Raw genomic sequence first — 18380 nt, 5'->3', positions numbered from 1 at the left:
GATATGGCTCTCTCTTAACACGGGTCAGTCATTTATCGTCCCCTTCCGACGGACTATCATCGTTTCCTCAAGACCATACTCGCAAATGGTGTCAAGGGAGAGCCGAAAATTGAGTTCCTGAAATTTTCATCCCAGACGGGAATCGAACCAGGAACCTTTATGCTAGTAGTCCGATGCACTAACCACTACACCACGGCTCTCATTTAGGTTTCTTTTTGGTGACAGAAAATTATAAAAACAAGGTATGTCAAATTCTTTATAACAATGATTGTATTAATATCAATATTTGAATAAATGTTTTGTACAACAAGGTAAAATGATTCAGAATAATATATATATATATAATAATAATAATGATATATAACCACTAATTCAGGAAAGTAATACATAGTTCGCACGAATTGATTCCTATATATAAAAGTTACTTTTAGAATATGCAAAATATTTTGATAATTTTAATATGAAATAAAGGTTTTATGACCTAGGATTACAGTTGAACCCTTATTGAATATTAATTTACAATGATAAAAGGTAAAATGAAATTGAAATACAAGCATATGTTCTCTGTTTCGGATGTCCCTTTATTTACACTTAAAATACAATTGTAAATACTGTAAACCAACTAATTTTCGAGAACGATTTATATTCGCGACTTTTGCGAGTAGAAAAAAAACGCGAATATAAATCCTCGCGAATATGTAAAACTTTGATCATTCCTTATTAAACTACATCAAGTCAATAAAACAATCGCAAATTAAATAGCCGCGAAATGGTCAAGAAAGAGGTTAAACGCGAAATAAAGTATCCGCGAAAATAAGTTGGGTTACAGTATATCACAGAAAGCATATATGATAAAGTTTTTTCATACCAATGAATATGTGTATGTACATTAATATAGTTCACAAGTTCAATTAATGTGTAATAAACTAATAACACTTGGTTATTGTTGTCTGCCATAAATTTTAAAATAGTAATATAATTATGAAATCAAAAAGCTAATAAAGACCTGATACAAATATGAGTGTGCAATACAATTTATGTATACTAAACTCCTTGACATACATGTACTAATACCTTTACAATATGTTTGTTTGATTATGAATAACTACTACATGTATCAGCAGTTAGATTAAACTTTATTGATAGGGAAATGATTTAATGATTTTAATATGAAATTGCAATTGATAAATGTAGTTAGTATTTGTATTATAGTATATATCTCTGTTAGATTATTTTATATTGTATAGGGAAGATAAAAGAGTAAATAGATAAACTGTTGACACATATATATGTCTTGAGTGTCGGAATAAAGCTTAGAAAATAAAAATCTAATGGAAAGCAACATTGTATATTTTTCAGTCACTAGACCATGATCTAATGAGGTCTTCAAAAGTGTCGAAAAACTCAGTTGCACAAAAAGCAATACAACTTTATCGAAAATATTTGTGTCTATTATAGGGAGCTCTTATTAATATTACTTTAGCATAACACATTGAAAATTGATCCAAAGTCACAGGACTTATAATGACCTTGGCGACAGGGCCTCAAAAAAGTCGTCAATCTGATACATGTACTTTATAGTAATGCAAATGTTTATTAAAAATAGCTGATCTATTGCAAGTAGTTTCTAACAAACTAACTTTATCGGAAATTTCACAATTGGTGATTATATCATCATCGTCGCCGGAAATGCAATTTAAATGTCAGACTTGCCGCGGCATCCGTCGCAGACGAGACAAAAGCATCAGTTCGTACTTTGCCAAAAAATCGTTTCTCTTGTTCTATTATGAAAAATAAAACATTACGAAAAGAATGTGTCATCCGGAACAAGTCAAGCTACATATAGTGTGTCTAATTAAGGTTTTTTTTTTATTAAACGTTTAGAAAAAAATTACTTTAAAAGTATAAACAAAGAAAACGTAATGAAAGAATAGGAAACAATAACAACAAAATAATTGGAACAAAGCTTTTATGGTTTGCTTTAAAAAAAAAAAACTGGTCACCGTACATATTTTCGTTTTTATATCAACACATATTTACAGTTAATTCCTCTAAAAAACGGAATAGTCTTGAGTATTTTGCTTTGATAAAATTAATTATAAAACAATAATGTGTCCACAGTACACGGATGCCCCACTCGCACTATCATTTTCTATGTTTAGTGGACCGTGAAATTGGAATAAATTCTCTAATTTGGCATTACAATTAGAAAGATCTTATCAAAGGGAACATGTATACTAAGTTTCAAGTTGATTGTACTTCAACTTCATCAAAAACTACCTTGACCAAAAACTTTAACCTGAAGCGGGACAGACGGACGAACGAACGGACGGACGGACGAACAAACGAACGGACGCACAGACCAGAAAACATAATGCCCCTCTACTATCGTAGGTGGGGCATAAAAAGGAATCAATGATACAATTTTTTTCAAATAAATATTACAGTAGATTATATAATTAATACCGGTAATTTAAATGAAAAGATTTTCAAATAAATTTCATTGCGGCATCAAATGTTCAAATTTCTGGGGGGAAAAGAACATTTTAACTCATTTGAAATCACAAATTACTAAAGATCAGCCTAAACTGATGAAAAATAAATATCAACATTTGCAAAAACTACTTTCTACTTCAATATATAATGTATTATTCAATAAAGGCATTTGTGAAATATATATTTGTATAAAACGTCAAGAATAACAGTTTGGAAAGCAAATGTCATTAAATAGAAGTCTTTAAACAATGTTAACATATCAATGAATGGGTTAATACTTTTTTTGTTTTTGAGCTGCCTAAAACATTAATTTCAAGTTCTATGATCACCACTCCAATCTTAAGTCCGCTTTACTCCATACGTATTTTCCTCCGCGTTTAAAGAACATTTTCTCATCAAAACCACTAAATAACAATGCATTATCCACGCCTACGTCCAGTATGGATCTGGAGGGGTCTTTGTTGCCTTTAGTGCAGTCTAGAAAACGCATCTGCAATAACAAAGACAAGTGCATATTTAGGAGTTTTTGACTTTTTGACTTTGCGTCGATATTGCTGATTAACATTTAATCATGTTGCATGTTTGTCGTAAAAAAATGTGTTATATATCTCTGTATAAAATCCGAGACAATTTGTTTAAAATAGGCTCAATATAAATGAAGAATAATGTTTTAACAATAAAAAAACAACATCCCTTGCCTAAACATAATGTTGGTTTGGGATTTTTTTTGTGATTTTTTTGTGGGAAGACGGGGGTATTTCATTTAACAAATACTAAAATATAATAGTAATCAAAAGTACCAGGCTTATAATTGTATACGTCAGACGCACGTTTCGTCAACATAAGACTCATCAGTGACGCTCAGATAAAAAAAGAAGTTTGAAAGCCAAAACAAGTACAAGTTAATGAGCATTGAGGAACAAAAATTCCAAAACGTTGTGCCAAAAAGGCTGAGGTTATCTATGCCGGGAATAAGAACATCCTTCTAAAGTATTTCGAATAATCTATTCCCCATTTTAACTTATGATTATAACCAGAATACTTACATATTCGTCCAGGATGAGGTAGGAGTTCCTCATCTGAAATATAAAATTCATTTTATAAAAAGGCATTCATATATTAATAAATTATAAATAATTAACCAGTTCCTGCTTTTCCTGCTTCACATTGGAATAATTACACACATCTCTATTGTTGTAAAACTGGCTTCTCTACCGACCTTCATTTTCAATTTCTTGGTTTAATACTATGACATATGGATATATGTTACGGTTAGAGATGAGAAAACGTTAAGGCTTTAACAATGAGCAAAACTGTCTCATAGTTAACTCTAAAATAAAGGCATTCATTGGAATAAAGTGATTGTGGTAGACTTAATATGAAATGTTTAACGTTCCCTGGTGAGGGACAATCCAGAAAGGCTATTCGAACGCACCAAATTTGCTTTCATCACAAACAGATTGTTTTTGATATTGTGATTAAATCATAAGATAAAAAATATACGGTGTTGTTTTATCGGCCAGATCGTAAGGTGATGTAAGGACAGAATTATTAAACATAGGATTACCAACTAAAAAAACTTGAAAATGTGTTTTCTGGAGTAAAACTAACTTACAAAATCGTTAGATTCTGGCACTAAACAAGACACAGGACTATGTCTGGTCAGAAAGTTTTTAAAATCGTCGTCGGAAACAACAAAAGACTCCGCATGCCTCAGCGCTTCACTTCCTGCATTCTCTCCTCCAATCAAAAGACACTGAAACACCTGAAATAAAACCATATATGTCGTAGTAAGGTTTTTTATCGTTTTATGCTATTTGTCAACAAAAAGTAAAATCACAATAATACTGAACTCCGAGGAACAAAAAGAAAAGTCCCTAATCAAATGCTATACAAACTTTCTATATTGAGCTAACATTTTAAGGAATACTTCACATGGCTTTAAAGCACTTAAAATTTCAATTGGAATCGCTATCATCAATCAAAAAGTCATTTAAATGTTTACTAAAGCAAAAACTAAATTCAATTTAGTTTATATTTATAGTAAAGAGTATGTTTTCAAGTTTATTAACGTAAATAGTTATCAAAGGTACCAGGATTATAATTTAATACGCGCGTTTCGTCTACATAAGACTCATCAGTGACACTCAGATAAAAAAAGTTGTAAAGCCAAACAAGTACAAAGTTGACGAGCATTGGGGACCCAAAATTCCAAAAAGATGTGCCAAATACGGCTAAGGTAATCTATTCTAGGGATTAGAAAATTGTAAAAGTTTTTCGAAAAATTCAAAGTTTAGTAACAGGAAATTTATAAAAATTACCATACAATTGATTTTCATGTCAACACCGAAGTGCTTACTACTGGGCTGGTGATACCCTCGGGGACGAAACGTCCACCAGCAGTGGCATCGACCCAGTGGTGTTCTTAGTTATCAAAGGTAAGACATTTCAAATTATTCATTTATTTACCTTCCATCGACAAGGATTCAACTCTTGTATAGGTTCAGTCATATCTTCTTCTTGATTGTAGGTATTGACAACTGTATTAATCTTAAAAGCAATCTGTATAAAATAGTAGCATTTTATTATTAAGAAGTTATTAACAGGAAAGCATGGATTCTTGTTTAGAAGAAGCTGTAAATGGTTTTTTTCTATATATGCTTCGAGGGTTGAGTGGGTTTTTTTCGTTTGTTTTCTTTTTGATGGATTTTTGTTTTTGTTATAATAATGAAGGATTTAGAGTGGGAGGGATCATTTAGTTCATGCTGTATCTTCTCTTCTAATTATGTGGCCTTCTCTGTAACGTTTGTGGTGTTGTCAATAAAGTATAAAATAACTTAATTTTACTGTGTGTATTGTTATGCGTTTACTGTTCTACATTGGCTAGAGATACAAGGGAAGGGTTGTGATCTCAAAAAATGTTTAACCTCGCCGCATTTTTGTGTGTCCCAAGTTAGGAGCCTCTCATGGCCTTTGTAAGTCTTGTGTGCATTATAATTTTAGTTTATTTTGTATAATTTGGAGTTAAGTGTGACGTCTATTGTCACTGAACTAGTATGTATATTTGTTCAGGGGCCAGCTGAAGGGCGCCTCCGGGTGCGGGAGTTTCTCGCTGCATTTAAGCCCTGTTGGTGACCTTCTGATGTCGTCTTTTTTATGGTCGGGTTGTTGTCTCTTTAACACATTTCCCTTTTCTATTCTCAATTTTATTTTCAGGGCGAGGACGTGTAATTGTAAAATAATTATATATCCTGCTTTATGTGAGACCGACAAGCTGATTCAGATTTTTAACTTGCTAGTTCACAAGGTATAACAGTCTGGAGGAAGACATGTCACCATATTTTAAAGCATTATTCTGACTCTGGGCCGACCAGTCTTTCCTCATACTCATTGATGCAGCATGCTAAATGGAGAAACAGTAATTGATAATTTTAAAGTCTTTGGTTTGACTGGCCGCGTTTCTTGGCAATAAGCTAAACTTTCCCGATGTTGACAACTTAGAAATAGAATGAATGGAAGGAAAAAAACTGACAAAATTTGAAACATTCAATTTTCTGATGCTGTTTCCCACTTACTAAACTTGGACTACTACTGACCTTATAATACCGTCTGGAACTAATAGTTCACCTACAACGGTATTAACCAAGTGTTTTAATTAATAAAGAGAAAAAAACACTCTTCATATTGTACATGTCCTAGCCCCTTTCTAGATTTAGTGTCAACTTACCTTATACTGATAACACCATTCTCTGACTTGTCTCAGTGACTGCAGGTGGTTCTTGTTGCCTTGTTGTCGACCAATTGTTTCATTAACATCAGGATTAAAGCTGTCACAAGATATTGCTAAAATATCCAGGTATTTACCTGCAAAGACCTTACAATTTAATTTTGACAATTAAGAGATTTTATCAATATTTTTGAATACGTTTATCAGAGACCATTCTCGTCGTATTCTGTAAATGACACAAATATCATCTCGTAGATAGGGTGTCTTCCTCCATCTTTGATTAGGTAATACTAGAAAACAAGGTCTAGATCTTTAATAGAATGTGCAAAGTTTGACAGTTGTAGAAATTCATGTGTAAGAACTTTCATTTCAATAAAGAAAAAAACATGTTTTATCATATTTATGGTTGTATTTTACAAAAAAACAAAACTTTTGTTTGATTAGAATTTTTACAACTCTACCACATAAGGGGAGGCAACTCAAAAGCAAGGGCAGATAATTCAGCATAAAGGTACTTTTACAATAGAATGTATTTGGAATTTCCCTATTTTATTATGTAGACAGAAAACGGATCTGGTGACCCCATTTTTTGTCTTTTTATTAACTGAAATAGATATAGGAAGATGTGGTCTGAATGCCAATGAGACAACTCTCCATCCAAATAACAATTTATAAAAGTAAACCATTATAGGTCAATGTACGGCCTTCAACACGGAGCCTTGGCTCATTGATTTTCCTCGGAGTTCAGTATTTTTGTGATTTTACTTTTCACACCGAACAACAAGCTATAAAAGGCCCCAAAATCACTATTGTAAAACCATTTAAATGGGGAAAACAACGGTATAATCTATATAAAAAACGAGAAAGCAAACAATTAAAGCTCCCGTCTCATATGTTATCTAAAATTTCTATGGTGTAGTTTACGCTTTATTGCAGAAAAATGGATTTCCCATGCAGAATCTATACAAAATTTATCAATTTTGAACACTGTGTAGCGTGAAAATAAGCCCGGTGACCCATTCTTTGTATTAGTTTTTTTTAAAACCATGATATAAGCTACATTTTAGCAAATTATTAAAAAATTCTATATGGATTATAATTTAGACACACCGTAAAACAATTATTTAATTGTGTTTTGTTGGTGTCAGCAGCAAGTATTTCATGCATGTTTAGGACGAGAACAGTATATTGATTCTGTGTTACAAATACTTATTTTCATGAGAAAAAGAGTCAAAATCTGAAAGTTTTATCGGAATTAATAAGTGCATGTATCACATATTAAATTATTAAGTGATAAACATAATGGATGAAAACAGATTAAATACACTGCTGTAAATTTTAAATGTTGGGTTCGTTTTTTTTTGCATCCGTAACGAACATAAATGATCTTTATCTGAAAGACAAAACATAGCTTTACTTTCCAGTTTAAATCAAAGTAAGAAGACCCTTCTCGTTCATGTTTTCTGATAACTTATCAAAATGTTCCATAGGCGAGTCGTGCCCCCTCCCCTTTTCGTGGGATAAATATGGTTGATCATATAGGGAATCATTGAAGCATGACTGGAGCGGGCCCCCCTTAGGGAGCTACCATTTGATTTTTATAGGGGCTAAGATGAAAAAAAAATCCTGCATTTTTTTTAGCTGTAATCTCTGTCCTGCCTTTTTATTTTTCACTCTTTTCGGTCCTGTCCTTTTTTTTTTAGTTTATCCTGACTTTTTTTACCTAAATTGTCGTCCTGACTTTTTTGTTTTGCAAGTGTCTCATCCTGCCTTTTTTTTTACTCAAAACTCCTGTCCTGCCTATTTTTTTCAAATTTCATCCTAGAACACCCCCACCCCCCACCCCCACCCCCCCCCCCACCCCCTAAAAATCAAATGGTAGCTCCCTTAGGTCAGTCAGTGGTCCACCCCTTATGAAAAATTGAGGATCCGCCACTGTATTCCTGGATTAAATTAGATATCTGCATACTTCATAGTTCGGTATGTATTTTCATTTATTTTTTTATTTTTTTTTGGAGGGGGGGGGAGTACGCTAAAACGTTTTAGGGGGATGACTATGAATATCATCAAAGATTAAAAACTTTGTGAAATTATATAAATGTTGTAAATTAAATTCAGGGGAAACTCATCTCGATTCGTAATATTGTTTCATTTATCTAAACAGGGGTGCAGATGTTTAACTGTTTCCTTCCCTCAGTTATCCAAAAACCGGTTTAGATTCGAAACCAGTTTCCTTCCTTAACTTTTATAATATTTTCAAACAAAACTATTGATTTTTGATCGATTTTCTGTTTGTATTCGCTTAATTATTTTTTGTATTATTTATAACTTCTAACACATGCATCGACAGACTAAATCCTATATTGAATTAATTAACTAGAATAACATGAATGTTTTGTATTTATTTTTACTCTTTCAATGTAAAACTATTTAAACAAGAAATGCATATGCTATTCTTTGATTGTTTAGAGATTAAAGTTCTATTCCATACGGCACATGTACACAATCAGCTCAGTGAGTGACACCAATGATACATTATTTAAAATTTTAAATCATGTAAGAACTGGCAATGATTTAAAGAATAGAGTAAAACGGATTTAAAGTGCAGAATAGAGGGCAACAGAATGGAAAAAAATAAACAGAGAATAATAAGACACAAATATGTAAAGAATAGAGGAATATTAGTTAAATTGACAAATAAAAGAGTACTATCATTTTCTATGTTAAATGGACCGTGAAAATGAGGGAAAATCTCTAATTTGGTCTTAAAATTAGAAAGATCATATATATCATAAGCAACATGTGTACTAAGTTTCAAGTTGATTGGACTTCAACTTCATCAAAAACTTCTTCGACCAAAAACTTTAACCTCGACCAAAAACTTTAACCTGAAGCGGGACGGACGAACGGACGCACAGACCAGAAGACATAATGCCCAAAAATGGGGCATAGAAATTGTCTAAAAGTTAAAGAATAAAGAAATGAAAGGACCCCACATTCACAATCGGTAATTCTCGGGTGACTCCGCAACTCTCCTTCTGAAGTACGGAATCGGCCGAATTGTGACGAATGCCACCATTCAGTCTCTCGTGTAAATAATAATGTTATTCGTACTCACCATACTTTTCAAACCATTTCTCTGTCACCAAACTTCCATTGCTTACAATAGTAACACTCGGTAGTGCCAAATCTATCTTACAAAATCTACAAAGTTCACCAACAAAGTCGCCACGCTTAACTATAAAGGGTTCTCCACCAGAGAAGTTAATTTTCTCCATACCTGTGAGAAGTAAAAAAAAAAAATTTAATTTAATGTGACAGCCCCCCCCCCCTTTTTTTTAGCCCTAAAACAGAAAAAAAACTATATTGTCAAAATATGGTCTTTAACTTCTATTTCACAGGAGCGCCCCCTTTTCACCAAATCATTGATCCGTATCAATGCTGGGGCACTAATCCCTTCTGGTAAGTTGGTATAAATCACATTTCCGTTTTAATAGATCATAAGTATTTGTATCGCTGCGGATGGAAAAAAATGGGCGGGCGGGAATAAATCTAATTTTGTCGAGTTTTAATTGATTTTAATCATAATTCTTAACAAAAAAGGTATTTTAAGTTTCTGACCCCTAATCACCTTTCAACACCTCCCACCTCCACTCCCCCCCTTTTTCCCCATTTCTTCTGGATCCATTAATGAAGTTCATTAGCTAATGAATCCGTTTCTTCGCCTTTCACGATAAGGGTGATCAAAGGTGATTATGCGGTGAAAGCAAGTAAACATTTATTACCTTAAAATTATTGAATTTCCTTACCCTTTTTCTTCAGTAATTCCAGCCCTCTTTTAGCTTGTTCCAGTGGGAGAACGAAAGACGTCTTAGCTGTATGGAAACAAAATCCACAATTATAGTTACATTGTCGTGTGAAGTGATAATTCACACTTAAAGGTTTTACATTTAATTCACTTTGCCGCATCCTTTCCTCTTCTGATTTTGTCTCTCCATCTTTTTTCTCCTTGTGTTGGTCCAATTCTCCGACCGAAATATTGACTGTAGATATTTTTCTTTTTTGTGCATGTTTCCTTGTCCCTATTCTCTGCACCACGACAGTTGCTAATAATATGAAAACTACAACAAAAACACAAGATGCAGTAATAACTGCAAGAAATATTTCCATTTTGTCTAAACACCTGTTATATGTCTTGTGAAACAATATGAATTGATTTCATGAAAACATTGTATAATAATGTCATTAAAACATTCTTGACCTGGAAATTCTCAACCATTTTCAAAAAATTGTGAATTGATTAGCAATATGATATGAGTATTTTCAAGACAGTGACTGTGTTACTAGCCACTTGCAATATATGAAAGATTCAAATATTAAATCCAATTTGATAATAAAACGAAAAAATTAAAAAAAAAAATCGATATTATACTAGAAATTATTGTATAACATCTGGAACTAACAAGTGTTATTAGCTAATAGTGTACTGTAACATTTAAGTTGAAAGTGAAAGTACAATTGCAATCAAGTTTCTGAAAAGTATACTTCCGACTTGTAAACATAATTTATATAGCGATGAACTTCAACCTATAAAATGACATGATATCAGATCTTATTTACTGCATATCAACTTTTTAAAAGTCTGTTCTTTTCAAATCGGTCAAGGTTATTTTGATAAATGCATTTAAAAAGGACAGAAATCAAAATCGGTTATCTATAAACGGAATCTATAAATATTTTGTCTATAAATTATGATCAATCTTGTTGATACTTTTTATTATATTTGTTTTTTTTTTATTAACAATTTATTAAATATCATATACCTTAGATCCGATTTCAATATCAAATGTAAATGTGTTATGCAATTAAGAAAAAGCTACGCTTGAAATGCTTATAAATGCATTTCAAATTACTATTACAGAATGGATTTGCTATTTAATTGAAACTTATACATGGTTTATTTCTTTAAATATGATTCAATCATGTATGGAAAATTAAATCTCTTTCTCGAAAAAAACGGTTACTAATTTTTAATGGGGATATATCAGTTGAAACATTCCAGTCTTGCAACTAAGCCCGAGAAATCACATCAAAATGATGATGGTCTTATCATCTGCACCACTTACAAAAACACCATAATTTCAAATTAAACTGTCACTCCAATTAAAATTTGTTAGATGACAGGAACCACATGTTATTTTATCCTGATCCACAAGTGGTAACTGTTACATAAATGGATTAATAGTAGATATACAGCACTGCCTCCCCCTTTTTTGAGAAGTTTTATATAAAAATGACCCTCCTTTTTATTACACACTATATAAAAATGCATTTACATTTGATAACTATATCTTGATTTGGGGTGTGTATGATCTTAAATTTATATATGAATATGCTATTCAGAATCTAAAATTATAAATAGTCAATGTTATCATACTAAAATTAAACTAATATATGAATGAACATGAAAGTTCACCTTCAAAATAAGTTCCAAACCCCCCCCCCCCCCCCCCCTTTTTCATGGGAAAAAATTGGTTGATTATTTAGGGATCACTGATGACTAGATCAGCCCCCTATTAGGTCGGTCAGCCCCTCCTCTAACAAAAAGTTCTGGATCTGCTCCTGAATATAGGTGCTGAATGTTATGTTACATATATATTAAAATTGGTACATTTTTTAGGCAAGAATGGCATACCCCTACCATAAAAATATTGAGGTATCATTTAGTATCAATGGGATCTATCCCCTAGATGAAAAAAGACTTAATTGTTCTTCTTATATTCTTTTCTTTTTTTTTCTTCTTAACATCTTTTGACAATCTATCAATACATGCAATAAGAGGGTGTGATTCAGCTTTCATAGTATGACTAGTATTTTAGTAACAACAAATTAATGTATATGTAATGAACTTAATTTTAAAACTTTTGAAATATACCGAAATTTACCATATTAAAGATTAAAAGCTTAAATATATCATATAAAACTATGAAAATTAAAACCAATACATTATTCAAAACTCGTGCTTCTTCTTTTTAATATCTGGTCAGACTAAATCAGAATATTTACTTTTTTCTTTTGTAATTTCTTAACTTGAGGGTTGATCAAAAATTTACACACTCAGTTTTTGTTTTAAACATCTGTTTTATGTTATATAATCTGTCCCCTAATCAGTAGTGGATGACATATTTATATCTCTACTTAACCATTTTATAATTGAGAGAAGATATGAAATTTTCACTCTGAAGGGCTTAGTTGGAAGACTGATTCGTGGAGATTTCAGGAAAAGCTGTACAGTAATATTTTACAAATTATTACAAGTGTGGACACAGATCAGTGTGGATAGTACTTGTTCTGTTTTATGTTGTTTTACGTTGTGTAATGTGTATTTATTATTGTTATATATGTTGCAGGGTTTAATTATTACATGCATGTGAATTAAATCACTAAGAACCCTAGCTGTTGTCCATTGTTCGTGGTTGAGCCTTTTGGGCCTGCTATAAAAGTATGTTTAACCATGAATGTCATGAATGTATAATATTGTACTACGTAATACTTCCATCGTTTGACAAACTTTCCCCAGAAATTTCTGTATTTTCTACATCATTTGGTCTTTGGTGGAGAGTTGTCGTATTGGCAATCGTACAACTTCTTCTTAAATATCTATGTTGTAGTCCGTAGTACACCTAGCTTCAAATATAAAAATTACTGTCAATATGGTTCCAGTTGACAGAATTTTACAGATGATTTCAAAGAGGGACGAAAGATACCAAAGTTACAGTCAAAGTGGTATATGTGAGGTAATAGACGCAGAACAATATATTTGTCTTGTGTCATTTTTCTTTCTTTCTTGGAAAGTATTTTTCTGCAGACTCATAAGGCCTGATTGAAGTCATATAAGAGATAGTTTGTGCAAATATTGTTTTCATGGTGTATGGCAAAAACAAAGAGTAAAATAATGTTTATATATTCATACATTTATGTAGCTAAATCAAAGAACAAAAGATAACTGTATTTCTGATGGTAATGCATATTTAAAAATTTATCTAAAATTATACTTTTTACATATATATTTATATATATGACAAATATGGCATATTTACATAGACCTGTTCAAGAAATAAATATAACTTATATGTGTCAGTATCGTATCTCATTATAGAAACAGACAGATATTATTAAAATGTATTAGGTATAGTGAGCTAAGAAAACATTACAACATACCATCAGCTAAATATCTTTGTTCCTAATTTTCAATTATCTGGATGCTGTGGATTCATTATTGTTCGTGGGGTACCAATTTTCGTGTATTTCATTGGTATAGATGAACCACGAAATTAAATGTTCATGAAAAGCAAGTTTTCCTCAATCCAATAAATCATGTACTCAGTGGGACAAGAACGTGAAAAGATGACCGTAGAACCTCTAAAAAATATCGAAGTCATCAAGAAATACAAAGAATGGAAATAAGTGGTGGCACAAAAATATTATAAAAAGACAATTGAGGAGGAAAGAGAAGGGTTGACTGCAATTAGATCTTTGGAATGTGATGCGACTGTTATACAAGTAAGAGGTTTAGCTAGCTATAAAACCAGGTTTAATCCACCATTTTCTACACAAGAATATGCCTGTACCAAGTCAGGAATATGACCGTTGTTATCGATTCCGTTGGTGTGATTGTGCTTTAGGTTTTGCCATTTGATTAGGGACTTTCCTTTTTGAATTTTCGTTGGAGTTCATTATTTTTGTGATTTAACTTTTTATCAATTCTCAGGAAGAGAAGAACATATCCACAAGGAGCAGAATGAATTAAAAAAGCAAGAAGAGACAGAGTTAGGAAAGACGACAGCTTTGGATGTTACCAATGCATACAAGATTTTTATAATAACTCTGGCCGTAACGGAAAAGTGGGATCGATACACACAAAAAGAGGAAGTAGAAGGGTATCTATCAGAGACAACCAGCGACGAAAGGCTATAGGAAACTGCGAAAGGATAGAAAATGTATCACAATCAGAAAAACCAACGAATATAAATGAATCAACATGGAAAGAAGTGGCAGATGTAGTGGGAAAAGTTATGTCCGAATCAGCACTAGGACCAACTGGTAGCCCGAAAAAGGACAATAAGAAGTGTACATACATTTTGAAACGACCGTATGGCACTTCACCAATATTATATCAAATTCGAAAAATGAAAATTTTAGAGAAAAAAGAAATATAGAATTAGACGTAAAGTTGTTTTTACTATTAATGAATGTTGAATTGACAAATTATTCAGTTGGAATTGGATAGTGTTTCAGTAAATTAATTATTTTGATTTCGCCACTAAAACTGTCTAATGCAGACTTAGGTAGATGTTTGTGTTTTTAAGTTTATCATAGCACTTAATAATAAAAAGCAGCTTTTCACATCCGATTTATAAAGCCAAAGTGAACAAAAAAGATCTTACAATGTTTCTGAATGTTCCATCTCATCTCAATTATTTGTATCATTATCGGAAAGAATATGGTATCTTAATCTGGAGATAGAGCAACTACAATCCAAAAACATCAACTAACATTGGGTATGCATCATCCACTAGAGAGTTCATAGATTTTACCATTACTACAGATATCCATGTCCAGGCTAAATGGTTATTAGTGCCCTGAAATAGATTTTATCGTGGGCAAGGCTTGCTTTTAACCTACCGAAGTCTAGAGCTATGATGATAAAGAAAGGTAAGACCAAACACCAAGTTGAACTAGAGGCACAAGAAGAACACATTCCATCCATCATTGACAATTCCATCAAGTGCTTAGAAAAGTGGTATGATGATTCTTTAATTGACAAGAACCAAATCAGGAGAATGGAATATCAAGAATCAGAGGGGATGGGGAACATCGACATAAATGGTCTACTAGGAAATTAAAGGCATTGATAACCAACACAGACTCCTACTAAAGATCACATGGCAACTTTAGATAAAGCTATTACATTGACAACAGTTGAGAAGCTTGGAAGAACCATCAAAAAACATCTAAGAAAATTGTTAGATGTTAAACCAAGTTTTACATACTAGTATAAACGATAACACACTATTACTAGTATATAAGATTCCACAGCAGGACAGCCTAGATTCATCTTTCATTACATTTCTTAGAAAAATTCAAAGTTTTTAAAGCTCTTCATCTAATGAACTCTAAGTAAACACAGGACGAATACTGTCAGTTCCTAAAGTAATCTCAGAGGCAGAAAGTAAGATAGTTAGTTAGGAACAGATCCTCAATGCTCTTCAACATCTTACTTTATTTGACCTTTCTAGCATTTTTTATGCGAGCGTCACTGATGAGTCTTTTGTAGATGAAACACGCGTCTGGCTTAAATAAGAAAATTTCAACCCTGGTTTCTATGATGAGTTTATTAACATAAGAAAGACAGGTTATTGGTGCATTGAAAGCTGCTACTTGAAAAAAAGCAAACACTCGAAAGAGTCGAAATCTAATTCTAAGAGAGATAAAATCTGGAAATCAAGAAAGCATTCAAGAAAATACATTAGATTCAGGGAGCTAAGATGAATGATCAAGATGGGAAAAATTATACTGTGAATCACTTGGAACATTTGAAATGCCAGACGCTAACAGAACAAGATATAAAAATAGCAGAAAACCTCAACTGGGAGAAATACTATGAATGCAAGCTATGTTGTTAAGCAAAATCTAGAGTCCTGATATTAAAGAAGTGCACACAAAGTAATGCATATGCCTTATACTATTGGCAGAAGAAACCGAATTACTAACGTATGCAACAAAGATGAAACCTCAACAAACGCCAACCAGAAAAGAAGTATGCAGTATGTGACATTACTTACATATCCAGCCTTAAAAGTAACTATACATGCAAGATATAGAAATATTTGGTATGAGTGCTAATGATAAACTCTCCACCAAGTAAAAAATAAATAAAAGGAAACCATTATAGGTCTTCAACAAAATGTATGGACAAAATAAACGAAATAAACAAATGCATATCGTGTACCATACGAAAAGAAGAACTTAATCTTCAAGAAAACATCTTCAAATATCGAGGTATTGAAATCCTTACATGAGAATTGAGGAGAAAAATAAAAAAAAAACATTTTACAATGCAGATTTAAAACAACGATCTAACACAAAGCCAGAACCTAAACCCAACATGAAACAATGAAAACTCGGCCCAAGTATGCATTAACTTACTGAACTAAGAAATAAAGAAGTCATGGTGGTGTATTCAAAGATGGAACAAGGCAACCAATGAGCTACAAAAAAAATAGCATACTCCAAATTACCAAACAGAAGTATAGTATTATAGTATCTCACCTATCAATGCGAATACCGCAATATGCTGGCAATAGGTAAGATATAGACTCTCATACGGCTCTTCGTCGACATTTGAGGTCAGATACTGCATTATACTCTACAACCAAAAAAAACAGAACATAGTGGCAAAAGAAATATTTTACCAACATAACGGCATTTTTATCCCCCGATGGTATCACCAGCCCAGTAGTCAGCACGTCGGTGTTGACATGAATATCAATTATACGGTCATTTTTATAAACCCAGTTTACAAAATTTTTAATTTATCGTAAAACTAAGGTTATTCTTTTCCCAGGAATATATTACTCAGTAGTCAGTACTTCGGTACTGGTACTGACATGATTTAACAAACCTTTCTGAAATTGTCCGTTTATAAATTTTTAAATTATAAAGATACTCAGGTTTCAACTCCCTCTGGCAAAGTTGACTTTAGATGAATTTTGCTATTTATTTTAGATATTTTGACATATAGCTCTTCAACGGTTTCGGTACTTTCGATACATCCACGGATATCAAATGTTTGGTTTTGAGCGTTCCTAATGGATGCACATCCAGAAAAGCGCTTCGGACGCATGAAATTATCAAACGTGTTGTTTTCAATTTTTTACCTTATCTGTATTTGGCACATCTTTTTTGGAATTTGGATCCTCAATGCTCTTCAACTTTATACTTGTTTGGTTTGATAACTATATTGATCTGAGATTCGCTGATTAGTCTTATGTAGACGAAAGGCGCGTATGGCGAATTAAATTATAATAATCCTGGTACCTTTGATAACTAATAGAACTGCAAAGCCTAAACATGAACCGTCTGTAAAAGACAAAACAGTCGACAAAACACAAGGTTCTCAATAACACATTGTCTCATTAGTTTAGTTTAGTTTAAACATATCTATTTATAGTGGATTGAATAACAAGTTTTGCAACTTATATTAATCCCTTTCCGCTTTGCGGGGGCGAGTGTTGCCTTGTAGCGGCATTAGCCTGCTCTTTTTTGAAATCTACAATGGTGTCTTTTACGTGCAAGAGATATGGCTTTCTCTTAACACGGGTCAGTCATTTATCGTCCCATTCCGACGGACATTTGTCGTTTCTTCAAGACCATTGTCTCATTCAACTGTAAAAACATAAACACATGTAGACCAATGATAAATAACTTATACAAAGTAACGATGTTATCTTCATTCAGAATCATTGATTGTTCCAAACACAGCTACATCTACTCGGTGAACTAAAGAAACTATATAGTCAAGGGGTTTAAGAAGACTGATACGTATCCCTCGAGGATACGTAGGAGTAGCCATCATCTGGGGAAAAATTATCACATGATAAAACCAACAGACGGTCGGGAAAATATATAGTATACAATTAAGAAAAACTACAAATCCAACCTTGACTATTTACATGTCAGTAAACTAGTCCCAGATCTAACATACTCTTAACATTAGTTTACCTACCAGCAAAAAAAACTAGTAAAAACCATCTGTCAAAATACTAAGACGATAATTAACCTGTGATAAGTTTATTGCAGTGTTGTTACATTCGTATTACTCACAGTTCATAATAATATTGTGATGTAAAAGGTGTGGTACATTTCCGTTGTTATTCTGTGGTTAACATGTTGTTTTTTACTATTACAAATGTATATTATTTGTTTATGTATATCTGTCCTCAGTGGTTTTTTGTTTATCTGTCCTATATTCCTGTCACGTCATGTTGTTATTCTAGCGTTATTTTTTACATTGCCATATAAGTGGAGGTTTTGCTAGCCACAAATTAAGGTTTAGCCCACCATTTGTTTATAATGACCTGCAAAATGACGATTG

General features: G+C 32.5%; 1 protein-coding gene across 1 annotated transcript; it reads right to left on the bottom strand.

The window, feature by feature from the left end:
- Nucleotides 1–1479: 1479 nt before the first annotated feature.
- Nucleotides 1480–18140, bottom strand: LOC134700963 (S-adenosylmethionine-dependent nucleotide dehydratase RSAD2-like). Its single transcript, XM_063562107.1, has 9 exons — nt 18012–18140; nt 16556–16652; nt 10033–10344; nt 9342–9503; nt 6224–6360; nt 4966–5058; nt 4112–4261; nt 3543–3575; nt 1480–2986 (listed from the first exon to the last, which is right to left on the bottom strand). Exons 2-9 carry the CDS (start codon nt 16644–16646, stop codon nt 2822–2824), a joined length of 1143 nt encoding a protein of 380 aa, XP_063418177.1. The 5' UTR covers nt 16647–16652; nt 18012–18140; the 3' UTR covers nt 1480–2821.
- Nucleotides 18141–18380: the final 240 nt, after the last annotated feature.

The sequence above is a fragment of the Mytilus trossulus genome, unplaced genomic scaffold (genome assembly GCF_036588685.1).
Source record: "Mytilus trossulus isolate FHL-02 unplaced genomic scaffold, PNRI_Mtr1.1.1.hap1 h1tg000210l__unscaffolded, whole genome shotgun sequence".
Taxonomy (NCBI): domain Eukaryota; kingdom Metazoa; phylum Mollusca; class Bivalvia; order Mytilida; family Mytilidae; genus Mytilus; species Mytilus trossulus.
Note: the sequence above shows the minus strand (reverse complement) of the source record. Positions and strands in the feature narration are given on the sequence as shown.

Bases quoted from the DNA above. Each gene is read 5' to 3' on its own strand.
- LOC134700963 (XM_063562107.1), bottom strand. From the start codon at position 16,646: ATGCAGTATCTGACCTCAAATGTCGACGAAGAGCCGTATGAGAGTCTA. The intron at 9,504-10,032 runs GTAAGGAAATTC...TACTTCTCACAG, and splicing joins GGAATTACTGAAGAAAAAGG to GTATGGAGAAAATTAACTTC. The intron at 5,059-6,223 runs GTAAGTTGACAC...TATTTTATACAG, and splicing joins AATGGTGTTATCAGTATAAG to ATTGCTTTTAAGATTAATAC.